This window comes from Onychostruthus taczanowskii, unplaced genomic scaffold (assembly GCF_017590055.1).
Source record: "Onychostruthus taczanowskii isolate IOZ18803 unplaced genomic scaffold, ASM1759005v1 scaffold18, whole genome shotgun sequence".
NCBI lineage: Eukaryota > Metazoa > Chordata > Aves > Passeriformes > Passeridae > Onychostruthus > Onychostruthus taczanowskii.
Genome location: NW_024499017.1, coordinates 1919529 through 1946618, shown reverse-complemented (window position 1 = coordinate 1946618; position 27090 = coordinate 1919529). Strand labels below are relative to the sequence as shown.

Sequence of the window (27090 nt, the reverse complement as noted above, 5' to 3'; positions counted from 1 at the left end):
ACTACTCTAGTTTATTAACTCAGTTTGTGAAATATATAAATAAAGCATCTTTGATGAAAGGATAAAGTTCTGACAGTCTGCAATAGCCTGGGGAGACTATTCCATACATCACCGTGCTAAGGAAGTGCTGTACTTTTGTGAAATGCTTTAATACAATGATATTGACAGGACCAAGAGAGCCTAAGGTAAATAAATATTGTCTCCCTTTTGAGAAAGCCGTTTACTTCATGGCATCTTCATCCTTAATAAATGCTCAGATTCACTTTATGAGTTACAGTTTTTTCACAAAATAAGGATTATTTTAATCACTTCAGTTAAATACACCATGACACCTCCAGGCGGGCAAAAAGGTGTTCAGGCATTGTTGAGTCAGGCATCAACAAGCAGCTGTAGAACATCTGCATGTTAGTTTTGAAGACCAGAGCCTTTCATAATCTTTATATATCCAAAGAACTGGATGAACCAAGAAATGGTGATTTATCTAACCAGCAGATTTTTTTCTGTATTTGCCTACATGGGAAACTGTAGTAAAAGCAGAAAAAAATTTCAAATCAAGTAGAATAAAGCTGTTCTACTTCACATCCTTCAGTTTTTAGCAGATATTATCATTTCACAGAACAGGCTCTTACTTTTTGTTTATATTTAGTGCTATACGTCTTTCAAGATCATGTACTGAGCAACAACCTAAAATAAATTAATACACTGAGCAAGAGATGAAAGAAAACAAAAATAATGAAGAGGCAACATGGTGTAATACTTGTTATAAAATAAAGAGTTTGTGAGATCAGAGGGAGGAAAAAAATCAGTGTAGCTAAAGGTTTAGGTGAGATTTGGGGTCAGACTCTATCTCTCCTTTGATTGTTTTTTCTCAACAGACTTGCAGCCCCAACATATAATGTGTGTCTAAGACAAGGCACCTGTGTAATTGGAGATGTTCTACCCTACCCTGGCTCCCTGTCCACAGTGGGCCTCTCTGCCTTAGTTCTGACATTAGCTCCTCATTCCACCACTCCTTGGCAAAGCTGATTAAATACAGAGCATCTTAATGGACTTAATGGACTACTGCATATACTTACTTCATCTTTATTGTATAGTATATAAAAATAAAAATTAAAACAGCTAAGCCGTGTGTAAGAAATACCATTAAACATTCTAGTATATTAAAACCATTAAGAATTTCACACAAGAAATTTCAAAAATTGCACATACTTCTTTCTCCTCCTACCCCAGAAATGTAAAAGCAAATATCACAGCAAATACAATATACATAAACAATATGTATATTGCATATACAATTCTGCATTTGAATTCTAAGCCCTGGCTCTTAAAGTCAGGTTTAACTGCTATCATGAGTAGAGTTTCTAAATTAACTATTATTATGTTTGTCTGTCTTCCTTCACTGTTTATTCCCAAGGCACCATGGCAGCTTGTAGTTTACCACCAGGGGATTGGTGTTAAAACAGAAGTTTTTGTAAATCTTAGGTAGTGTAGTTCCTACTGCTGCTATGGTAATAGAGTAAACCAAATATGTGACTGCAACACAGACCAAGAAAAAGTTCTGCAGAGACTCTGAGTTAATAGTGCCCACATCATTTCTGTCTCCACTGTTGCTCTGTTAGATGCACTAATACAGGACCAAAACACCACTTTGGTACAGATCACTATAGATATTTAATATCCCTTCACTTTGTCTCATCTGTGTGTACTCACACCAAGCACAAAGCTCCTGATTTTTGTTCCTTCTTGGCCATGAGGCTGGCTTAGCAATACACCTCTGGAAAATGTTCTAGTTTTCACCATATTACCTACTGCTGTACCAGAATTATTCCCTTCCCATGTTTTACATCACAAATTATATCAGAATAATAATGAATCAAATCGAAACACAGAATGACACTGTTTACCAGATGTGAACATGCTCTGAGAGTGAAATTAGACTTGCTAAAAAGTACATGCATAAAACTCTCATCTTTTATATACATCATCCAGAGTTCTTAAAAATGTGTAAGTACATATTATGAACACAGTGTAGTTCAGCACAAAATGAAACTATGCTGGACCTGCTACAAGTTCAGTGTCCAACAAAAATTAGCTTTTACTTGTTGTGGGAACCTCTTGCTTCATAGTTGAAGCCTTATGGATTTTTTTCTATTTTGTCAAATACTTCCTCATCAAGCTTTTCTTAATGGTTTTCTCACTCCAAATTTTCCAGTTATCTGGAGTTTTTACTCAATTTTGCTCTATGTACCAGGACATGCTCAGCTATGGCCTTCTTCCTAATCAATGTTTTCTTAAAACCTTGTTATTTTCATCCATTTCTTCTCAAATAAGGTAAGTCTGTGAAACAAGGTCCTTTTAAGCATATTACCTGTCAAGTTTCAGTCATTACTATGTAAACATGTATTTATCTTCTCATGGTTGCTTAAATTAGTGGTAAATTGAGTTAGATAGAACTGAGATTCTAGCACTTACTGAAAACTACAATTAGACTGATAAGAAATTAATGATCTTACAACCCACTGGTGAAAACTCTTGTTTAAATTACAGTCTTGTTAACTTTTCTTCCTTCACTCTAGTAAAAGCCAAACATATGAGTGGAGGGAAGGAAATTAAGTAATACAAATTATGCAGAGAGATGTTCAAATGTATTCTTTCTTCAGTTAAATATCCCCAAACAATCATTCAGAGTGTTTTTGATGCTAACACCTTTAATAATTTTGCATATCCAGAATAGATTCTATGACCTCTTGACTTCAGTATTTTGTTAAAATCAGCAACAAAAAAAAAAAAAAAAAAAAAAAACCAAAAAACTTTCAGTAAATATTATCATAAAATACTGATTTGAATTTAAACAAAAAAAAACAACCTGACTGGCAATCAAAACATTAAGATTAAGAAAAACACTGTAAACTTTATCTTATTTCATCCTGCAATTCTTCTCAATAATGTTTGTTTATAGCAGTAAAAATAACTATTACAATGTGCTAGATAAGAACATTTTAGGATGATTAAATAAACCTAGTGCTATTTTATCTTTAAAAAGAGATCAGACTTGCAAAGAAATACTCATTAGTAATTTGAAAACCATGCTATGCTACACTTGCATTTAATAAGGTAATGATTTACGTTTATGCAGTACCTTTTATCCCAAAGCAATTTACAATTTACAGCCAGAGATTATCACTTCATCTCCAGCGGAACTCAACAAATGTGAAGTGTACAAATTCCAGTAGGTAATAGTAAATATAATGTTTCAGTTGAATAACCGACTCTTATATTTATGCCTCCAATTAAATCAAACAAAAAAAAAATTAAATTATTTTTCTGAAGTTGTATTGCCTTTTTTACCTACCATCCACTTGCAACATGAGAAACAGGTCCTACAAGAAGCAGAAAAACATTTTCCCATTACAGATTATCTGAAATATAGAAATATTGATGGTTCGTCAAGGATTCTGGAAGTGCCATCTAAGATACAGGTAGCACTTCTTCCTGAACTGCTTCCTATGAACAACAGTAGTTAGGAGTAGCTTGGGATCAGAAACCACATTTAGAAATACCTCTGATGTTCAGACATGTCAATGTAGACAATGTCTAAAAGAAAAAAAAAAATAGATCTACAAAGCATTCAAAATGAAAGAAGTTCAACTTTATCCACTAGAACAACCATATTATATTAAAACAAGCTGTATACTTCCATTTTCTGTGAATTTACTTTCTGGAATGCACGCTTTCACCTTATAGTCTGTATCAACAAGGATGAAGAACTGCTCCTTTAAAAAACAAAGAAACAAAACAAAAAGCACTGAAGGCAAGAAGTTATATGACAAAAAATACAGTGGTTTTAGTATAAAAACACTGGCTATCTTGCTCTACGGTTAAACAAAATCAGTTTTGGTTTTCCAAGAAAATTTGGCATGAGTGTAACTATGACTGAAATTCAGGCTTTCACGTATAGAAAAACAAGGATGTGAATGAAATGGACAAAAGCATAAAACCCTGATAAATGTGAAAACACCTTCTTGTCCAGTCAGCCTGTGGAACCACCTGACATGATATATAGTGAAAAACAAAACATGAGCTTAAAATTTCAGACACCAGTGGATCATTTCATCCTCAGCATGCAAGACAAAGTCCTTCAAGAAATAAATGCCCAACACTGGGATGTAACATCCAGACCTGTCCATGCCATCACACATTTAACTTGCCTAATGCAACTCTGTGTCAACTTCCATAAAATGTCAAGCAATTTTTAGAATGTGTAGACTCCTTTGGAGACACAATGACCACCGAAGGGAAAGAAGAGTTCCCAAAAGCCTACATAAAAATCCATTCCAGTTCCAGGATCAGATTCTGATTCTTGTCCTGGGGCCTCCAGAGGGCCGAGGTTCAGCTGACCTTCTACCAGAGTGGGGAGAAGGAAGGCACCACAACAGGAGGCAGCTCTCTAAGAACCTTCTGGTGACAGAACCAGACAGATCACTGACCTGATTGATTTCATTTCACAGCATACACAAAAGTCCTACAAGAAGTGGCCATATTGTCATTGCTATGTTTTAAATTAATAGAAAGTACAAGTAAAGCACTAATTGATCATCTACTGTGAAAAGATCTGGAGAAATACTTAAAGCAGCAACGTGAATACCCTGTCAGAATAAATTATAAAACATGCATTTCCATATATATCTCAGAGCAAATACTTCATGCAGTCTGACAAGGCCATTTTGAATTGATCACACCCAGTTCTTCTCACACACTCATGCATAAACACTTGCTACAACAACATTAATGAGCAATGACATAAGGAATTTTGGTCTAACCAAACAGACTACATCTGAACAGTTCCATGCTTAAATCCTTAAACTCCTTCCTCATCTCCCTTAAGCAAATGAGGGGTTTTTCTTTAAAGGTGAAAAAAATTATCACATAGCTGTCATTTCATACACTTTTTTCAGCAAACCCTCTCAACAGAAGTGCAGTATAACAAACAGGAACATAATCAGGCTACAGTGGAGGCATGTTGCTCCTCACAGACTGCATCCACCTCCCCTCTTGATCTACATCAGTCTACTTATTTACAGAGACTTTTTGAAAGAACTAAAATTACTTCAGAGTTTTAGTTAATCAATCCAGCCAGACAAATCTCTCACAGTTTTCATTTTCTCTGCAACTGTCACTTTCTGACCTGAGCCAATCTTTTCTAAAGACTGTATTCTACCATGTGGGTTTAGAACAAAACAAAACAAAAAAACAAAGCAGAAGCTTAAACCAAAAGTTCTTAGTAATTTCTAAGAGATTTATGGTTTGCACCAGGTCCTAAACATCTGGATATTGAAATAATATTCTTTTGATTACATATAATCAGTAATCTAAAGGGTCAAGTGACCTGACACTACATTCTTTTTATGCTGCTCTCCTCCAAGCTTTCACTCAGAGAGCAAAATTGCAGAGCATATCACAGGAGCTACAGAAGCATTTTACAGATTGTAAGTTCCCATCCACACCACATCTTTGGGTGTCAGTACCACTGGGAAGTTTCAGGAGACAGTATGTGTAACATAAGAAGATCAATTATCTGCCACCTGGCTTGTGGTTGAAAAATTTAAAATATTCCAGCTCTAATTTATGCAAAACTCTGTGGAGTGCAGAAGGTATTCCAGGAGAATGTGATCCAGGATGTCATTATCCTTAAGAACAAGCATTATAAGCAGCAGATAACCACCACTGGTGTTGTCTGAAGCACCAGAGTACAGCCTGCATCAGTTTAAAGAGTCAGCCCCTCCTTACAGACCACATGTGAAGGTCTCACTTTACTAGGGAAATGTAGCACAACCCAGGACAAGGTCCCAGGTATGTTGGTACCTACCGGGACTATGCTGGTTCTTAGCACGAGCAACTACTACTACTTAACTGCTATTGCTACTTCTTTTACCTAAATATGGTCCAGTCATTGAGGAGAAAGCTACATAAAATCTTCAGTTTATTCAGCCCAAGCTGAAGTTGTTCTTAATTTTTATTTTTTTCTAGGTTGTAGACTAAAAAGCCAAACCAAACTCAAGCCAAATACCAGTCAAAACATATTTATTTTTTCCTTCCTCAATCTGAAAATAAAACTTAACTGTTAGTTTGATGTTTCTGTCAAACAGGAATGGAAACTTCTTCCTTTTTCCCTCATTTTTTATTTCCCTCAGAAAAGAAAATTCTGATTACTGGTTCAGAACAACAGTTTGACTAACATTGACGTTCCATAGTGGACCCCATTTAGCACAGAAACTCTTTACTTCTGCTAGAATTTGCAGAGTGGTGTTATACTGATTCCTTTAACTTCATTTTTCTCCCTTCACATGAACACCAGTGCATGCAATATTAGTGTCTGCACACACTGTTCTGCCAATCCTGCTGAGCTCAAACACCTTCCCCAAACAAGTTTAAACTAAAGGTGACAAAAGGCTGGACCTTTAATTCTTCTTTTTGCATAGAGAAATATAAATAGACCCCACCAACATCACCCTCCCCTTTGGTGATCCCTGCACGGGTGTCCCTGTGTTTCACACGCACAGGGCTCCTGGTGGCCATTCCCTCTGCTTTCTGGCCACAGCCTGTGCAGCTCAAGCCAGCCCCAAAGCACTGCAATGCCACGGCTCCTCCCAGCTCCTCAGTCAGTGCACAAAATGCAAACACCTGGGGAGAAGCTGCTGCGCCTGCTGGCAAAGTGGATGAAGGACACCAGACTCCAGCAGATGAAAACCAAAGCTGTTACACAGTGGGGGGGACACTGCAGATCCCATGTGCCCCTCTCCATTTTTAAATTACACATTTCCCACAGAGGACTGTATCAGGATTTCTGAACCAACTAACAAATCACTAATAGCTTGAATGCAAACACCACCAGAAAGAGCTGAGCTAAACCCAGAATTTATCCTACAAAATCTGCTTGACTACTTGCATGAAATTAAAGGTCTTTAAAAAGTAACCATTCATGTAATGTCTTGTACTGTCAGATAATAAGCAAACAAAAATTGTCTATTATGTAAATTTCCTTCTCTTGAACATAAGTTGCTTTTCCTTTGCATATTACACCACCAAGTGGCATAATGATCTTATTTTTTGTTCAATGTGTTTCCTCTAGAGACACCACTACACAAAACAAAATTTAATTTAAAAAGATGAATTGCTACCTAAAAAAAAAAAAAAAAATTAACTGGAGTATCATCTAAGACATTCAGCTAGACACTTGTTTTAAACTTTCTCCTATTATAGCTTACAAGTGCAAATTTAATACAAGTACAAAGTTCATCATCATTTTCCCTCTTACAGCACTTAAACTTATTAGGAAAAGGTTTCTCTCCACATTATTTGGTTAATACCTATACCTAATGGAGAACTGTGATGTGCCTGCTATGAGCACAGGCATTTTCAGATATTTTATTCAATTTAAAACATGACAAAAGTAATTAAAATACATAGCGAAAACAAACATTTAGGACTTTAACTAAAGTCTGACCAAGTATGTGAATCAAGGAAGTTCAGAACTGGCTGGTAATATCTTGATTGAACAAGCAAATCTTGCATGTATTTGAAACAAGCAGGACTATACACGAGTGAGGGCAATGGGACCTGGCTTGGAATCATGAGTAAATATAATTTGGTTACATTTCAAAGGACCCATCAGCTCAACCTAGGGTTCAAACTTTTCATTCTCAATTCCAATGCCCAGCCTTATGCTGCTACCTGATGGTGTGGTTTTATCTGGAAATCCACTCCATATTTTGACAATACATATATATACATATAATCTAGTGGTCTCTGCCAGTAACTCCTCTCCTCCCCAAGGAAATTACCTGCTGCAATTGCTAAGACAGGCTTCAGTTCCAACTTGCTTGCTGTTCAGGTTTCTTCCTTCTTTTGCTCCTTATCCTCCAGCTGACTAGGGAAAAGCAGGGATGATGGATAAATCCCATTTGTCCATCAATCCCCTCTCATGAGGATCCAGCTGAATCCTGTTTAATTTTCCCTACCTGTGCAGCTACAGCAGCCAAGAACCAAGGTCATAAATGTTCAAATTTCATGCAATTTCATGCATGTCTAGCAAAAATTTGGCTATTTTAATTCAGAGGTGTGCAACTAGGTATTTCTTCAGGTGCACAAAATCACTTCAAAAGAGAGTTATTAAAAGAGGCGCCAGCAGGATTTGGGCAAGGTCACAGGAAAGATATTTACAAAACACAGATTTGTACAAATATACACACACACAGATCTTAGAGCATGATCCATGTGAGTGCTTTATGGACCATAAGATGATCATCCCTATGACTGAATTACAACCTTAATTTAAAGTTTATTACAGTCATAAGGATCTTGGGGTAGAAACAGATAATTGCCTATTTTCATGAATATATGAATTAGACAGTTCAGTGCTAAACTGAAAAAAGAGAAAATGCATCATAATGATGAGACTGTCTATTCAAATTAAGGGAAAAAATTCATCTGTCACAGTGGATTTTTTCAAGACATGGAAAATGACAATGTCCCTTTAATACTCACAGAATCAAGAAAATATTCATATTGATCACATTTTCAGCTAATGAGTAATTGATTTTAAAATCATATTAATAACTCAACAATCAATAAAATATTGACTGCATTCTTTATTTCTGCCACGTGATCAGATATTTTTAGAAAGATGTGTTGGGGTAAAATACTGGTTTAAAATTAATGTCTGTCACAAAAACTTTATTCCAATGTTTCCATGTCATAGACTACAAACCAAACCCACTTATGAAAAACTCCCAGTGACTTTAGCATCCCAGGTTTCTATATGCTTGTGCATTCACAGAAACCTGCTCCCAAGGACTCTGGCACACTCTCCTCCTGTGCCTTGCAGCAGCCTCTGCACTTTCTGCTGTTACCAGGATCTACCTCTTCCTCCTGAAGCAGTGATTAAAGCAACAAGGTTTCACTAAGCTTTTTATATCTCTGTCAACACACTAAATTATAATGCCTGTGCTATACACTCACTGAGCAAAGACAAACCCACAAATAACCCTGCTTATTGCATTCTTCTTTTTTTTTTTTTTTTTTTTTTTTTTTTTTTGGGGGGGGGGAGGGGGAGGAAACACAAAAAAAAATTATCAATTTAAATAATTGTGGTATTTGATGTCTAGCTAAATGATAAACACCTTATTGCATTCTTCTTTTTTTTTTTTTTTTTTTTTTTTTTGGGGGGGGGGGAGGAGGAGGGAACACCAAAAAAAATTATCAATTTAAATAATTGTGGTATTTGATGTCTAGCTAAATGATAAACACTAATATCATCTTATGCTTTCCACGGGTATGAATAGAAGTTCTTTACAAGATGGAAAAGGCATATGTGAAAACACTTGGACATCCTGGAAGTGTTGAAGGCTACTCTGGATGGAGCTCTGAGTAACCTGGTCTACTGAAAGGTCTCCCTGTCCATGGCAGAGGGCTTGGAACTAGGTGGTTTTTAAGGTCCTTTCCAACCCAAACCATTCATGACTCAATGATCTATTTTCGAACATTTCCTCTGTTAGTAGCTCACAGTGATAACAACAAACATTATTGTCTCTCACTCTTAAGTGCTAGTTGCTTTAGAAACCTGACACAGATTAAGAACATGATCCTCAGGAAATATGCAATGAATTGAAATTATTAACTCTGCACTATCAACAAGAATGAGACCTTACCTTTTTAATATCAAACAGTGACAACTCTTCATAGGCTTACAAATGTTGTTTCAGACTCTGTGCCCAGCTAGGCTATGAAGGGTTTGAAGCAGGAAGAAATACTGATCTTCTAATGGGAAAGCAGAGCTAGAGACAGGGATGGCAAAGCCAGTGTCTATTCTAGGTGGTGTGAGCACTAACTGTTCAGAAATATCCTTCTCTGACCCGGAGGATGCTATTGAAGGACACACCTAGAAGCTCTCAATATTGGCCAGATCTCACATTCCTTGCTTGTGTGTAATTCTCTGAGATTTTATTAAATTTAGGACAAGATTAGTCAGGAAATTTCAGAATAACAATTGAACAAATGATCTTACCATATGACATCTGAAAGAAAAACCTTAGAAAGTCTGCCAATTTTCTTGTGGGAACAGAGGATATAGCAACATTTTTTCATTCTATAAAACATGTCCTTTAAATATTTACTAGTCTTGTATTTTCTACATGTGGCCATATCCCAAGCAAAAGCCCTCTACCTCTCACTAAAGTATGCTTAAGAACATTCACTGCCTATGCAAAAAGAGTTTTAAAGGATCCAGATGTGAATTAGAAAAACAACCGTGTCCATTATGACTGAATTTCAAACTACTGGAGTAAGATCAAGCAGGAAAGCTGTGGTTTATTCCAGAGCACCACCCACACAATTCTCTGAGTAGGATACCAAATGACAGTAATGTAACCAGCAAAATGCAAAACAAAGCTGTCACATCTGATTACACTCCCAGTGACTAAACGGACAACAGACAAGAGATTTTCTCGATCTTGATATGCTCTCAAAATAAACCTTGTATCACTGTACGGCCATACATATCATAAATTTCTTATTAACAACTTTTTTTTTTTTCTTTTTGGCTATAAAACATCACTTATGAGTCAACAAACTTGAGGAATACTTACAGGACTATAGTGTGGGAATAAATTAAAGCTTCTCTTTTGAAATAGGAACAGTTTATTTTTGCACTCCAGACTTCAGAGAACTGAAATTTCAAGATGCACTATTGAAGAGGTCTTGGCAGAAAACAATACCCACACAGCGCTGTTGAAAGAGCAATAGCTGCAGCTTAAGCAATAGCAACAAATACCCTATTAACTTTGAAAGACTATACAATCAGCATCGCATTTAATTTTGAAAACCAGTTGCTTGCTTTAGGAACACTCTCACGCAAGGCAAATGGGCGGCTTTCAGCATTTCTAGGACTACAGAATTTCTTATTTTTTACCAGTAATGGACAATAGACATACTTTCCTTAGAGTTTTACCTGATTGTAAAGCATTTCCTTTCAAAACTAGCGAGCAGGCTTAGGCACTCAGTCGGCAAGGCGGAGCCTGTCCGAGCCTGGGCAGGACAGCACAGCCATCGCTGCTGTTTGCCAGGGCACAGAGAGACGTGTCCCTGGGATGGCTACAGACTCGACACACCTCTGCCAACCCTTCCTCGGGTAGACGCATCCTCTGCTCTTCTCACTGGAACAAATTTGGGCACAGGTGCTCACACTCCAGGAACAGCAAGCCTTTGTCCCGGGCTGAGGGTCTGTGGTGGGCCGGAGCTCTCGCCTGGCGTGCCGGGCCGGCAGCAGCAGCCAGGTCGTGGCACATCGCAGCCGAGAAGCCGGCAAACCTCGCGGGCCCCTTGGCATCCAGCCGGGTGCAGAGTAAACTCTGCTGTCAGAAGGACAGACTGCCACAGCACCCCGCCCGCTGCTGTCACCTTCGGCCCCTGGCACACACAGTCATGGCAGGGGACATTCTGTGGCCCCGGCTTCTGCCGACACAGCGGGACTCAGGCTGGGTACTCGGGTGGGGGAGTCACCGTCCCTGGGGGTGTTTAGGGACAGACTGGACGTGGCCCTCAGTGCCAGGGTCTGGTTGGCACGGTGGTGATCGGTCACAGGATGGCCGCAGAGGTCCTTTCCAGCCTCAGGGACTCTGTGACTCCGTGAATTCTGCCGAAATCTCTGAAGCGCTGCACTGCCCCGAGTTCCCAAGGTGGGATAAGAGGGGCAGGGACGCGGGCACGGCCCGCCTCAGGCCGGGAGCAAGGGGCACCGCCGGGGGAACAGCGAGGAGCTGCTGGCGGCTGCGTGAGGGGAGAGGCTGCGGGCAGGCGCAGGACAGACGAGATCAGATTTTTAGAAAAAAATCACTATTCGGGTGATGTGTCCTTGGAACAGGCTGCCCAGAGAGGTGGTGGAGTCCCCATCCCTAGAGGTGTTTAAGGGGTGATGAGGTTTAGGGGTAGTGCTGGTTTGACACCGGGACTGGATGATTTTAAAGGTCTCTTCCAGCTTTGAACATTCTATGATTCGGTAGGATGCCGCGAGGGTCCTGGAGAGGCGATGCTGCCCGGGGAGCGGAGGGGGCTGCTCACAAGGGGAAATGCCCCGAGCCGCGATGGCAGACCCCGATCCCGCCGCAGCCCGGCCACGCTGCCGCTCAGCCTCCCACCGCTGCGCCAGACCTCCAGCGCGCCAGGGGGCGCTGCGGCCGCCATCGCCCGCTGCGGGCCGCGCGGGGCCGCGCCGTGCTCCGCCTCAACAGCGCGGCCTCTCCCGGGCGGGCCGGGCCGGGGCCATGGGGAAGAAGCACAAGAAGCACAAGTCGGACAAACATCCCTACGAGGGTGGGTCCCTACGGGGGTGGGCGGGCAGAGGCCGCCGGGCAGCGCGGCCCGAAGCGGACGCGGGCCCGGAGCCCCCGGCGGCGGCCGCCCCGCCCCGCCGGGCCCAGCGCCGGGGAGGTTTGAACGCTCCGGGCTGAGGCTGCGGGGAGCGGGGCCTTCACTCCGCCGGCGGGCCCGGGGTCGGGAGGTGGGCGGCGGGCTCGGCTCTGCTCTGCGCGGGGGAGAAGCAGCTCTAGGGACTGGGAATGAGGAAATGGTGCGGTGAGGAAGAGGAGGGATCGCGCGGGGTTACTGAGGACAGGAGTGTGTTTGATCTGGTACTCACACAGCCTGTTTCTCTGCTGGTTTAAGAATACGTAGAAAAGCCATTGAAGCTGGTGCTGAAAGTTGGAGGAAATGAAGTTGCTGAGCTTTCCACTGGAAATGCTGGACTTGATTCCAGCCTCTACGAAGACAAATCTGAACATGAAAAACACAAGGACAGAAAAAGGAAAAAGAGGAAGAAAGGAGAAAAACAAGTTCCTGGCGAAGAAAAGGAGAAAAGAAGGAGAAAAGTTAAGGTATGTGTTCATGTTACTGCATTTTAGCAAAAAAAAGTTTTGACTTTCTCTGGGTTTCACATCAAAAGGTCAGCAGATATGACTGTAACTTGTATCCTTAAGCTGGAGTACGTTCAGCCTCGATGTGTGAGGCATTCCTGTCTCATTTTTTAAGGATACACACCAGATAGCTGTCACATTTTCTAAACAACTAATTCAGTGGTACATTGTAGTGTACGGCTGAATTATTTCAGTGTCCAGCAGATGGAGACAGTACATAAAGAATACAGAAATTTTAAGCACTTACAAACTATTCTTATTTTCTAAACTTTGTGAATATGTTTTGAAAAATCTAGAGAGCATTATGTACATTAATAATGCAGGGTTTGCAGGTACTCTTACATTTCCATAACAATCTTTCCAGGAGGATAAAAAGAAACGAGATCGAGACCATGGAGACAGTGAGGGAGAGCAGGAAATGAAATGTCAGACCCCCGTCAGAATGGAATTGTCACCAGAGAAACCACTGACGAGCTCTTTATCCAAGCAGGAGGGTAGGGGAAAAAAGACATTTCTTTTGCTAATTCATGTTTTCTGTAATTGACTCATGTTTTATTGTTCTTTGTTTCTGTAGCAAGTGACTTGGCATTTTGTGCCATCTGTTTTTCTCCATATTGTACAAAGTTTGGAATTAGTTTTCTGTACACTTCCTTTAAAGAGTGGTATCTGGTACTTCTGTCAGAGTGAGCAGAATGTGAAGTAAGGGCAATGAGAAAAGTAGATCCCCTGTAGGTATTGTGGGGTTTGCCATGGTGTTCTTTTCTTTATACTGAATTCTCAAGGTGCGTCAGTTTTGTTTGGTTGATTTGTAATATCTTGGAAGTGCAGTCAGTTGTGCCTCACACTGTTTCTCCCCCTCTCCTTGTTTTTGCTCTAGAGGTGGAGCAGACACCACTTCAGGAAGCTCTGAATCAACTCATGAGACAGCTGCAGAGGTAATGTCTGTGCTACAGGCTTGCAGAGCTGTGAAGTGAAAATAACATCCAGTAAGGGAAGGGGCACACACAGAGCTCAGTGAAAATATCATTGGTAAATATATTGCTAAGAGGCCTATTTTAGGAATTTAAGTGCTAGTTTAAGAAAGTGTATTTGGAGTTTCTCTTCAGCTTAGACTTCTTGTGAACACCTCCAGTTTCAAGTTCATAGTGGTTTTAAAAAGCTTTCAAAACCGGGGAAGTTTTCCAATAATGTGATGTTTTCTTTAGAGGAAGCTTTTGAAAGGAAAGCACAAAAAATTATAATTAACTTGCCAAAGTTTCTTTTACCTTGAATTCTATTTTAGCATGATTTACAATAAAAAGGAAGAATGCATTTGAAAACTTCAGCCATGTTCTCTTACTGTTTTACTAACCATATGTCTTTTTGGTTAAAACCATCAAGTCTGCAATTCTTTAGAGTAGTCTCTTACTAAGATAATCTTTTGTGACTGTAAGAGTATCTGCATCTTATGCAAGAGTGGTTGAAAGATCTTTCCCTTTAGCTGTCTCACCAGACTGAGCTTGAAACTTCGTTTGCAGGTTTTCTCTTACCTGTAAATTTGCAAGACCTAGGTGTGGTATCAGTTTCAAGAAACTTAAACTATCAAAAGTGTTCATTTTGGCTCCCTTTCTGTGCATACAAAAAACAGCACTTGGATTTTGAATCCTGTCTCTTCCCTTCTGATAATTTCTGAGTAAACGATAAATGACAAGAATATTCTTATATTCTGTATATTTGTTTAATTTTTAAATTATTTCTAATATGGTATAAAATACCTTTGTTAAAATGTAAAATCTTTTTTAAAAATTTGGGGTTTTTTCATCTTCTGGGGAGCACAGATAATTATCAAAATATAGAAAGAACTTCTGAAATGCATTTGTAGTACTTTTTTGGTACATGGGTTTGCATATGAGATCTTTTCAACCTTGAAAGGGAAAGATTATGCTGACACAAGCTATTTCTCTCTTTATAGTTCTGATTCCTTTTCAGCTTAGTTATTTCCTTTCTATTTAGTTCCAAACTCGGTATGTTCTTTGTTATAAGTTGAAACATAAAAAACCATCTTTCATTTCTTAACAGAAAGGATCCAAGTTCTTTCTTTTCATTTCCTGTGACTGACTTTATTGCCCCTGGCTATTCCATGATCATTAAAAACCCAATGGATTTTAGTACCATGAAAGAGAAGATCAAGAACAATGGGTACCAGTCCATAGAAGAATTAAAGGTAATGTTTTGAATTTTGTTTTGACTACAGAGATGTGTTATGCTCAATTGACTTGAAGGCTAGTATTTTATGGGAGTAGAAAGATGCCAAGATGAATCAGTACTTCTACCAAGAAATGTTTCTTCTTGAATTTTTGTGAGCAAGTGAGTTCTGACTGTAAAAGAGAAAACACTTCTGGTTTGTAAATGTGCATCTCAAAAAGATGCAGATGGTTTTAGGTTTTGTGCAGGATTGCATGGAATCTGTCAGTTTGTCCTTCAGCCTGTTTTAGATCTCTTGCTTTCCCAGACTAGTCTGGTCATGGAGATCAAGGAGTGAAGGCACTGTGAGCTCGGTCCTGGTGCTGTAGTGTGCCTAATGGATCCAAGGTCCTGGTTTGAAAGCCTTCTTGAACCTTCAAAATATGTGGGACCTAGTTTTGTTTTGTTTTCTTCATCAGAAATACTCTAGTTCTTTACTGGGCTAGATGAGGGCCTGAGAGGTGTAATTTGTGTGTAATTAACAATTAGGCAGATGTTAGTTAATAGTATTGGTTGTATTTTCTTACACATTCTTCTTTAGATTTCCAAAACTTAGAAGAGCATTCCCTGTTGTAACAGCTGTTTCTAGTTAATTTTAATTTTGTAAATAAATGAGAATGTGACAAAACATATTCACCTGTAGAGGCTGCAGTGAGTATAGAAGTGCAGTTTCTAGCTCACTTGAATTTCAAACAAGCATACATTTCTTCATTGTAACTAAAACTTTGGGATAGTCTGTAATAATTTAACTTTGCACTGCAGCTTTTCTTTGTTATGTTGCTTCACTTTGTTTTAATGGCTGCTGACTGGCCAGGAGGTGGGTAGCTGTAGCCAAGAGGCTTCCTTTGAAGCTTTAAAAACTACAAACAGTACACTTAGAGTATTTCAAGGATGTTTCTTGGGTTGATAAATTCAAGTCTTAAAACAGAGTTACATACTTATCCCTGTTTACATTTTTAGTAGATTTCTTAAATTCATTCATTAAAAGTATTTGTCTAAGTTTTTTTTCCCTAAAGCTCAAGACACCCCATTTGCAACAAGAATATCAGTATATAGTACACTGGAAAATTAACTTTCATTCCAAAATTATTCATTTTTGAACAGGATAACTTCAAACTGATGTGTAATAATGCAATGATTTACAACAAACCAGACACCGTTTACTACAAAGCTGCAAAAAAACTGCTGCACTCAGGGATGAAGATACTTAGCCAGGTAACAAAAAACACCAACCAAAATATTTTAAAGTATACTGCTTCTTTTTTTTGATCCCTGTTTATCCCCTTTACAGGGATCTCTTGAAAATTAATAAAACCTTTCTTGGTATTTGTCAAACGCTTGTTGTATATTGGAATATAAATAGTACATTGTTTTAGTAATGCTGCCAGATTAGTCATTGTGGAAAGTGTTGAATTTAGTATTTCACCTTCTAGACTCTGTGTTTGCTAGCATAAGAAAGAAAGAACTCAGATAAAATTAAGTCTCCATGGGTAGGTTACAAAAAGATTCATTGAAGCAGCAAATAAAAGGATTTTCATGTTATTCAGGAGAGAATTCAGAGCCTGAAACAAAGTATAGAATTCATGGCTGACTTACAGAAGACAAGGAAGCAGAAGGACAAGACAGAACTGCAGCAAACTGGAGAAGAGGAAAATGGTCCCGGAAAAGACAGAGGAGAACCTATGGATGGTGACACCAAAGCATTCAAAACACCTAGCAAAGAGCACAAAAAGTGAAGTATTGTCTGAGTCATTGTAGGATACACCTTTTAAATGCTACATAGCAAGATGATTTAGGGTCCAATGGATGTGGGTTTCTCTTTGGTACTACTTAGACATTTTCATCTCAAGGGAGCTACACTTATATAAAGCATCCTAATTACTAAAACCAAATAAGTTTAGAATCATTTATGATACAATCATTTTTGAGGGTAGGTAACCATGTACTGTTCATCATTCCTTCAATTATTTTCTGGTTTAGTGTCCATTTCACGGACACTGTGTAGTTTTGGAGAAGGCTTGCAAACAAGTGCTTTTAAACATTTTGGTACAAAAAGCTACATAGCAAATTTTGATTACTTTTTGTTTGTTTACATAGTGGTTGTATTTGAAACACACAGCTGCCTAGCTACAGAAAGTGTACTTTCTGAAATAGCTATTCATATCTAGAAATACCAGATAGGAAGATGGTAAATATTTAGGAAAATAAATGCTGGGTACTAAAATTAAGGGTATCTTAGTTTTGTGGGAGACCTTTACAGTTATTAACTGTAAAGGTTTACTGATGTAACCCTTTGTCACATGCCTTCCCCAGCTGTATTACATACAGTCATATTCAATAGCACTCTTTGTTGTTGTTGGTTGTTTTGTCTGCAAAACCAGGTACAGAGTAGGCTAAAACTATTGTCACAGTATCCTGTTGTGTTATTTAGCCAGTTGGTGTCCAGCTAGTCCCTAAGTTGTGTGGGTGCATTCACAGGAAGGATAAAGACCTGCTTGAGGACAAGTTACGAAGCAATAGCTTGGAAAGGGAGCAAGAGCAGATTGATCGGATTGTTAAGGAATCCGGAGGGAAGTTAACCAGGCGCCTTGCAAACAGCCAGGTAGGCACTGGGGGCCTTGGTAGCTCCTTTCCCTTTTCCATAAATCAGGTTTCCTTGGCCTCTTATACCAGTTGAAACTTCTTGTCTGCTTTTACTGCAGCTTACACCATTTTACACCATTGATCATCTATGTAACATCATCAGGTTAAAAAAAAAGTGCTATTTGAATGCATGCTGAATTTCATCAGCAGAGCAAGTTGAGCTGAAATTTTCAATAAAGTAATAGAAAAGGATGAATAGTAGAAAGCTCAAGAAAATAAAACTGACCTGCAAAAATCTCATAGTTCTGGAACAGACACATACCTGATCAAAGGTTATTAGTATTACAGGAGAAGAAACTCAGATTGGTAGTACTATGCGAGTTTCTTTTTCTACATTTTTTGTCACTTGCCCTTTGCAGAAGCATTAATATTTATTATAATATCTCAATTCTTTGTGCCTATACCAATAATAAAGTTATCTAGTGAAAGTAAAAATTTAGAGCAGCACTTGATTCTGAGTGACTGATTTCCTTTCTTATTCCTGCAGATAGGACAGTTTCATTAAATGTTTTCATTAGTTTAAGGACCAGGAATTTCAAGTACTATGCAAATTAAAATAGTCTAATCTTATTTCAGTGTGAATTCGAAAGAAGAAAACCAGATGGTACAACAACTCTGGGCCTTCTTAATCCCGTTGACCTCGCTGCTGGAGGTGAGTTGGCATGGTGCAGGTAACAAGTGACTTCCACGTACCTGGCATCTTTACAGGGACAGATGAGCAAATCCTGGCCAAGAACTGAATGCCTCTTTCCAGTCTGATAAAGATCTGGATTGGAAAAGCTGCAGCTGAAGGATCACGTAGATGGGCCTCAGCTGTGGCTGTTGTTAGGAGCAGCTGGTGGGAGGCCTCAGTGCTCTTGCTTCTCTGATTTGTGTCAGCTGTTTGTGGAAGCTGCAAAAGAACACTTGCTACTGGAGAATTTCTTGGGATCCTCTTATTTTTGGTCCATGTACAGAGTGCAGTGTCTGCAGACCCAGAAGGTCACAAGATGTTTTAGAATTGGGAACTGTCTGGGTCCCAGATCATTAGCATGAAGCATTTGGATAGGAAAGCACACTTTGAGAGCCATGTCCTATTTGAGTTCTTAGCTGAGTATTAAATGAGTTTAGTCATCTTCCTATGCCTTCTCTGTATTCTGATATGTCCTATTGCAGAACCAGGTTACTGCCCTGTGAAGCTGGGAATGACAGCAGGAAGGCTTCAGTCAGGAGTTAATACATTACAGGGGTTCAAAGAAGACAAAAGAAACAAGGTTACTCCAGGTAAGTGCTGATAATTTTTTTTTAAGAATACAAATCCTTCTTCTTATATAAATAAAGTGTATCTTGTTACTAGCACACAAATTTGGAACTAACAATTTCTAAAAATCACATTATTAGGTGTCCTTGCCCATGGCAGGGTGTTGTATTTAGTTGTTGTTTTTGCACTGGGTGTTTGGTAATTTGCACTGATCACATGGTTTGTCCCAGTCTCCCATTTTCACCCTTTAAAGCACAGGGATTGGAAATAGATGATCTTTAAGGTCCCTCCCAAGCCAAACCATTCTATGCTTCTTTGTATCTATTACACAATTAACAGCATATCACAGAGTCCTGCTTAAGTTACACATAGGAAAGGGGCAAGTTATTTATTTTTTATCTACACTGAGAAGAGAAACCTTTTTGGTGGCTTTAAAAGAGCAGGGGTGAGCCTGAGAACCTTTTCCCAGCATCAGACTCTTCATGTAGTGCTAAGGCACGCAGTGATGTTAATGACATATTTGCAAATGCAAATGCATTTGATTTAGATCTTATTAAATATTGTTACATTGTGAACAGATGGTTCTGTGAAGGCTTGTTTTCACCTTAAGAAATACATTCCTTTAAAGTTTCTTCTTGGGGGTTGTTTTGGAGCCCCTCCCTTCTCATTTCTACCGAAGCATCCAAAGCAGGGTAATAATTAGTGCTATTGTTATTCATTAGTGACATACTTGAATTACGGACCCTTCAGTTCCTATGCACCAACGTATGATTCGACATTTGCCAACATAAGCAAAGAAGATTCTGACCTAATCTACTCCACATATGGGGAAGACTCTAATCAAGGATCTTCCAGGTAATCCAGCAGGCAGGATGCACAGTACAGCTGCCATGGACAGAGGCAGTTATGTGAAACTCTCTGCAGGATGGGCTGGCTTTGCTGTGGAGTGATGGCCCCGCCATCTTTATAGCTCACAGGGGTTTGCTTGTGTAAGAAACAAATACTTCAGTAGAAGAACCTGCCTCTAAAGTATAATTGGAGGAAGAATTGTGATGCTGCTGATTCCTAGGAGTACACTGTCTAAACTTAGATGTATTTATAACTTAAGGACTCATGTTCAAAGCCAGAAGATTTTTGAGTTTTACAAATGTTTGTAGAAACTGGTGGGTTTTTTTCACCTTAATTACTGCCTTGAATGAGATACAGCTTTGTAAAAATAATTGTTGGTTTATTATTCTTGATTGTAAAAATTTCAAACCTCTTTTGTTTTATGAGAGTGTCACAAGGAGCAGGCACAGTGATATAAATTTTTGGGAAAGGGAGGAATACTTTAGTACAGTGTAAACGTGAAGGGCCTGTGCAAGTTTGCTTTCGTGTTGATGCAGCTGCCTCAGACACTACACATGTCCAAGTTTTGCAGTGTCCCATTCAGAATGGATTCCTCAGCTACAGAAGGCAGGCATTATTAAACTAAAGCAATCCATTTTGATCAGATACTGTCCTATTTCTTACGTTTTCTGTGCTGTACATATTGGTTTGACCTTACATAACATTTTTACATTAAATGTTTGATATGAAAGTAGTTACCTGAACTATCTTTATTCTTTCAGCATTCAAGATTTTTTTATGAAATCCCAGGATTATCCTCTCCTAATGGCTGATAGTTTGCTGGATGTTCTGACTAAAGGAGGACATTCTAGAGCTCTCAGAGAACTAGAAATGGTGAGGGTGGATTTGTGTACTATCTGGCTCTTGGTTTTAGCACATAAGCTCTGAAGCAAGAGGAAGACGATGCTGATCCTATTAATGGGCTTTCTTTCAATTGATAGAATTGGAAAGTAAAGACTGATCTTTGCCTCCAGTGGCAGGATTTTCTGGAAAGCAATTATTGTTAATTAGATTAATGAACATTAACATATTGTACATAGAATATAATTACCTATTCTTTGTCCATTATCCCCTTCCCATTATCACTAACTCCTGTTTCAAGACCAGTAAGTAGTTGTTTAAAATTGAGGTAATCATTGACAGACTTCTTTTTTTCCATGAAAATTTTATCACATGCCTAGCTGTCACTGTTTAGTTTAGGTGAATTAATATGTAGTTTTTCCTTTTACTTGGTACCATGCTTTTAAAGTCACACATGTGCTGTGTAAAAACACTGAGCAGTCACTTCAAATTCTTAGGAAATTCCAGTCCTGTCCATGCTAAACATTACTGGAATCAAAGAGGCTCATTTGATAACCTTAATTGACAATCCAATAATTATTAGAGAATCTCCTCTGAACAGTTCCTGTTAACTAAAAGTCTTGCTTTGAGTTTCAAATCAATGCCAGCTATTGAAACAAACAGATTGTAGCCTTAATGAGTCAAATATTACCTAAATTAATACTAGAAATAGTCCATGGACCTTTTTGCCTCAGCTCACACCTTTCCTTAGCATTTCACGTTTAGCTCTTTTCTTGTACCCAGTACTGGCACTGACTCTCAGGGTCTGGCCTCTTACTCTGGGCAGTATTGAGAGAAATACAATTGCATACACAAACAGAAAACATTTCAGCCTCTAATAAACACCCTTCCTCTTTTTCCTGCACATCAGTCTCTGGTGTGACATCGCTGTGAACTTTGCAAAGAGAAATAAAACCTGAGCTGAAAAAATGTATTTCAGTAAACATTAGTACCCCAAGAAAGACCCTAAAAAATAGCTGCATTATAACTTGCTTTACAGTGAAAGCACATTATGACGTTGCATACTTACCTAGAATATGGCATCTTGTAAGATTTTACTTTGAATTAAAAGAGTAATTTTAATGCTTTCTTTAAAAATCCTTTCTTTATTCAGCCATGTGAGGAAGCTGAAGGCCCACAGGAAAGAAGTGATGCAATGAAAGATGTAAAGGTAAAATTTTTCTTTATGAATTAACTTCTCCAACCAACCTGTCCAAGCTCACAGTTATAAAACAGCCTAAAACTTTCAGGGCTCTACTACAACACTGAGACTTTGACAAGCTGTAAATCTTGTGAAAATGGTGTGTCCCTTTGTATGCATGAGGAGAGTAAGGTTCTCCAAAACGTTAAGTCTTAACTATATGTTAAGAGAACTGGAAGAAAATGCTTATGTATTTTTGTTTGTGGTTGTTCAGAACTGTAGCTTTGTTTCTATTTTAATGTGGTTTTGTTTAACATGAATTTGTAATGTCAGTGTACACAATATGTTGCAGTCTTTGAGAAGTTCTCACTTTGTGCCCTTACAGGCAATACATTATAGATGTCAAATCATTCCACCCAAACTTTGCTCAATTAGAGAAAGCAGTTCTAGGGCCAGGGGTGCTCTCCTGAAGCATTTCTTCATCTGCAGCCAGTACCCAGATTCCTTTTGAATTTTGGCCTCAGATCTTTGATAAAATCTCCTTTAGGTGCGCTGAAGGAAGTTTTAGACTGCTTTTTAAGTAGGATGTTGGTCATAAGTTACCACATTGTTTGTGCATATATCCCCAATGATTTTGGCAGATGCTGATTTCTATTTGCATATGAAATAGAATGAGTAAACAATAACTGTAGAACAGTAAAGTTGTACAGGGCGTCTTTTCAGCTTTCCCTCTGTATGTTCACTTACTTTTGTAGATCAGGCTAACCTTACCTTTGTGTTCTGATCTTCCCCAGACAATTTTGTTGTTTCAAGGCTGAACCAAATATTATTTACATTATTACTTGCTGGGGTTTTTTTTCAGAGTATGGAAATTGATATTGCTGCCAGGTTGGAGGCTGCTAATAGCGACAGACTTACAGCTCTAAAAGCAGTTACAAACTTTGGCATGCCTATAGAAGAGTTTGATTCTGAGGGTGAGTCTTTGTGGTAGTGAAAGTTCTGATATATGTCTGTAACTCCTTTAGTTTCTCAGTCCCTTACACAATATTTTGTGTCGTAAAGTAAGTAAATAGACTTAGGTCTTACTAGTCAGGACTTTCTTTTTCTCTTTAAACAGAGGCTGAAATCTTCCAGAGGAAACTTGATGAAACAACAAAGCTGCTCAGAGAACTGCAGGACGCTCAAAATGAACGACTGAGTACAAAACCACCGCCTAATATGATTTGTCTTCTGGGTCCATCTTACAGAGAAATGCACTTGGGTAAATACACTTTTTCTGATCATTCTTGCAGAATTGATCAAGTCCCAACTGGTATCAGCTCCAAGAAAAAAAAGTCTCAAGGGCTGTAGTGTAGATTACATGCTCTGTTAGGCCTAGAGGAGTAACTTAAACTTCTTTGGATGTAAAGCCAGATGAAACTTAAATAGTAATTACAAGTATTTTCTCTTTGTTCCTAAATGCCCCTAGAACTGATTAAAGCTTCTGTATGCCATAGGGCAGAGAATAGCCAAATACCAATAACTCCATGAGTTTTGCAGTGTCTTTGAACAGGTCTGCTTAAGTATTGCCAAGTTATTATTGCAAGGCCAGCTTTGGTCCAGGATGGATCTGGTGATCAGTCTGTTGAGTTCACTAATTAATACCAGTCATACATTCAAGGCCAGCTTTGGTCCAGGATGGATCTGGTGATCAGTCTGTTGAGTTACACTAATTAGTACCAATCATACATTGTTTAGTTATTTGAGCAAACCTGCTTGTCTCACAGATCAACTACACAGCTTTTGTTAATGGCAGCCCTCTAAGATATGACTGTGTGCAGGGTGCCTGTTTGGCAAGTAAAACTGACTTGTGCAAGACTATTCATGGTCTCAACTAAACCACATTACTGAAGCAATATGACAAAGTCGGTACCACACCAAGTCTAAGCCAGACCAAATACTATCTTTTTTTATGGTTCACTACTTATGGCTTCCTTCTTGAGGAAAAACTACATTTGTAGCAGCAAGCACAGTCTGTCTTTATATCCAAAGCTTTGTGCTGAATCCCAAAATCCTGCTATTACTAACACCAGTGCTGTGTGGGTGCCATCAGCCCTCTCCCAGCTGCTGCATGTGTGGCCCAAGTTTCATTAACTTACTCTTTTAACTTCTGGTGTTTCCTGATGGCAGCAAGCCTTGGGCAGCAGCTGTTCATTCCTCCTGTTCTTCTTACTTTGTTTCTTGGTTCCCAGGATGTCTTTCCCGGCTGCACACAGCACAGGACAGCTCTTCTGTTCTAGAAATATTATTTAACATAGTTGCCTTTGCACTAAATAATTGAACTGCTTGCAGGGTGATTCAGCAATTTGGTGTCTATATGTAGCACATAAACACATCCTCTTATCTTTTCCAGCGGAGAGAGTAACCAATAACCTGAAAGAACTTGCCCAGCAAGTGACTCCGGGTGACATTGTCAGTACCTACGGAATCCGGAAAGCAATGGGAATCTCGGTCCCTCTACCTGAGACAGAAGACAGCTGGGTAGATTTGACAGAGGGTGAGTATATGAAAACATCTTGTAGCATCTGTTCAACTGGAACAAAACCACATCTGCAAATCCTTAGACTGGCTTATGGTAAAACTTTGCAGTAGTGTGGTTCCAATTTTCAGTTCTTCTCTCCTTTTTAAATTCTGTTTCAAATGGAAAGTTGCTGCCTTTGGTCTCAGTCCAAAATGAATCTTTTGTGTGTAGGGGACTTTGGTTCAGCTACATGATTACTCTACAATCCATTTTACAGCACTGCCAGATTTTAAATCTCAGTAATTAATTTAGTTTTAATTTTCCCCATTTTGCATGAGGTTGCAAGAGAGGAGTTGAAATTCCTCACTTGCTAAAATGAGTACATCGTGATTCCTTCTTCTCCAGGCTTTTGGCTGTGCAGGCCTTTTGCTTAGTTTGGCAAGCTGTCATGCTTTGGAACTTGACAGCATGAGTTCAACTTACCCTATCCAGCCAAAAGCAGCGGCTGTTTTTGCTGGATTAGGGAGTCTGGTCAGTGGAGTCTCGGTGCCAGATCCTGTCCTCCCCCATTTATAACATGCACAGCAAAAGAGCACCCAGAGTTAGGGTAGGGCAGGAAGAATTTCCTCTCACAAAACATAATTCACACAACAAATTTAGTCAATCTGTGGCTTATGAAAGTGTTCATTAAATAACATTTTAACTGAAAGAGCAGGATTAATTCAGGAACTCATTCCTATTTTTTAAGGAAACTGCTCAAGAAATTTCCATTTCAAAATTATTGAGCCTTTTCTTTTCCATAACATTACACAGAGGCTTTGCAACAGAACCAAATGAAACACAGGATTTTCTGGGACTGTTGAAGAGCAAACAGCTAACACAGGACTGTCTGCATAAATAGCAAATGACCTGAGGCATGCTCTGCTGGATATGCATGTCTTCACTTGAGCATTCTGTGGTCAGTAACCTGCTGTCTGTTGTAAACTTTCAGACTTTGAAGAGCCTAAAAAGACCATCACTGTCCCTGAAAATGAGTGTGGTGCAGTTACTAGCTGAAGATTCTGTTCAGCTTACAGCTGTTTGTTTGATTCTGTTTAAGACCCAGGTAAAAGTCCTTCAGGTGCATTCACCATGTGTGTTTATTGTGTGTTAAACTACTTTTGTTTATTAAATTTTGGAGCTGATGGCTTTTGAAGGGTTTGTATTAGTTACTTCTGCTATGTAAATGCACTAAATTATTCTTTTTGCATTCTCTAATATTTTTAAGCACCTCTGCCGCATTTAAGTTTTCCTAAATTACCAAGTATCTGGAAAAGTCAAAGCATAATGAAAATGTGCCTATATATGGTGCAGGGACTCAACCAAAAGTTTCTAGAAGCAATGTATAGACTTGTCTCTGAGTCTGGTTAGTGCAAACATCATTAGTGTAAACATCGTTAGTGTTTGAACATGCCCCTTTTTAAAATTACTGTGCAACTCTCATGGACATGAGGAAGAGAAATAAACTTTTTATACAAAACTGATGCAGTGTGATGAATTAACAAAAGCTCAGCTTTGTGATGCTTTGAATGTGGATTAATCTCCTCTTAGAGAAACCTTGCTGTGTACTTACAGTATCCTAAAACTGGAGGGCAAGCTTACACCCATGACCAGAAGTGAGACTAACATTGTCAGCAAGTACAAGTACCCTGTGGTTGTGGTACAGTCATCTCAGACAGTTCTTCATGTTATGCAGAGGTATTAGCAGATACTGTCTGGATAATGGTTCTAGGCTCGTTTGCCAGAAAGCCTTCTCCCGTTAAGACAGCTCCCTGTTCACCAGAGGGGCAGACCAGCAGCACAGCTCTCAGGCACAGAGAGCTCGAGCATTGCCTGGGCACAGCTGCAGCCAGCAGCACACCCAAGCAGGCTTTCCCTGTGCTCCCCATTTGCTCTCACACCATCACACAGTGCTGCACGTGGCTTCTACCGTAGGCATCCTTCATTGTTTTTAAATGTTGCTTTTTTTAATCCCTGATTCCAGTATAACCCTGTTGTCAAGAGGAACGAGCTGTAGGTTAGAGCCACTGCTCACGTGTGCAGTGACAGGGAACTGAACTGAGAGGTAACTTACAGGCCAAACAGCATTGTGAATTCCACCCCCTCCCCTCAGTCTTCTGGCCAACATCATATCCTTGCTTCCTCTTTTCCTTCCTCTCTGAAAATGCTGCAGAAAGATTTGTTTTTAAACTTGCACAATTACTAAAATACATAGCAAAATTTTTAACTGTCACCCTGGGGTTTTCTCCAGTAGTTTCACTTGTCCCAGAAGACTTAATAGTCACCACTGGAGTTTTTTCAGTTCTAGGCAATAGCAGCTGAATTATTACTCCAGGGAATAAATTCTTCCATTACTATATAAATCATCTTCATGCTACAAGAAAAAGACAATATTCAGGGCAAATGTGCTAGCCAAATCCTTACTCGCTCCTTCCATAGCATCTTACTGCCCATCACTCACCTTTTAGATGGGGCACGAGGTGGCTGCTAGTGACAGAAGTATTTCTCATCAGCTGTTGAACATGTGGATGTCACTCTAAGCATTTTCTACTGGCAACGTTTTTTAAAAAGATAAATACCAAGGCAGTTTATGAGTAAAAAGAGTTCCATT

The 27090-nt window shown here is 39.2% G+C and overlaps 1 protein-coding gene across 2 annotated transcripts; it reads left to right on the top strand.

Annotated features, from left to right (window-relative positions):
* Positions 1 to 12234: 12234 nt before the first annotated feature.
* On the top strand, positions 12235 to 25959 carry BRD7 (bromodomain containing 7). 2 transcript variants are annotated; one of them, XM_041400906.1, is made up of 17 exons: positions 12235 to 12366; positions 12718 to 12926; positions 13330 to 13459; positions 13843 to 13900; positions 15024 to 15168; positions 16293 to 16403; positions 16736 to 16920; positions 17667 to 17790; positions 18408 to 18483; positions 18987 to 19094; positions 19794 to 19926; positions 20682 to 20793; positions 21914 to 21970; positions 22803 to 22914; positions 23058 to 23201; positions 24333 to 24476; positions 25432 to 25959. In XM_041400906.1, the coding sequence occupies exons 1-17, from the start codon at positions 12318 to 12320 to the stop codon at positions 25494 to 25496; spliced, it is 1962 nt and encodes a 653-aa protein (XP_041256840.1). In that variant the 5' UTR covers positions 12235 to 12317; the 3' UTR covers positions 25497 to 25959. The 2 variants fall into 2 exon arrangements, with proteins under 2 accessions (XP_041256840.1, XP_041256841.1); XM_041400907.1 differs by lacking the exon at positions 25432 to 25959 and adding an exon at positions 25254 to 25425.
* The last annotated feature ends 1131 nt before the right edge of the window (positions 25960 to 27090 follow it).

Bases quoted from the DNA above. Each gene is read 5' to 3' on its own strand.
- BRD7 (XM_041400906.1), top strand. From the start codon at position 12,318: ATGGGGAAGAAGCACAAGAAGCACAAGTCGGACAAACATCCCTACGAG. The intron at 17,791-18,407 runs GTAGGCACTGGG...ATCTTATTTCAG, and splicing joins GGCGCCTTGCAAACAGCCAG to TGTGAATTCGAAAGAAGAAA. The intron at 18,484-18,986 runs GTGAGTTGGCAT...GTCCTATTGCAG, and splicing joins CGTTGACCTCGCTGCTGGAG to AACCAGGTTACTGCCCTGTG.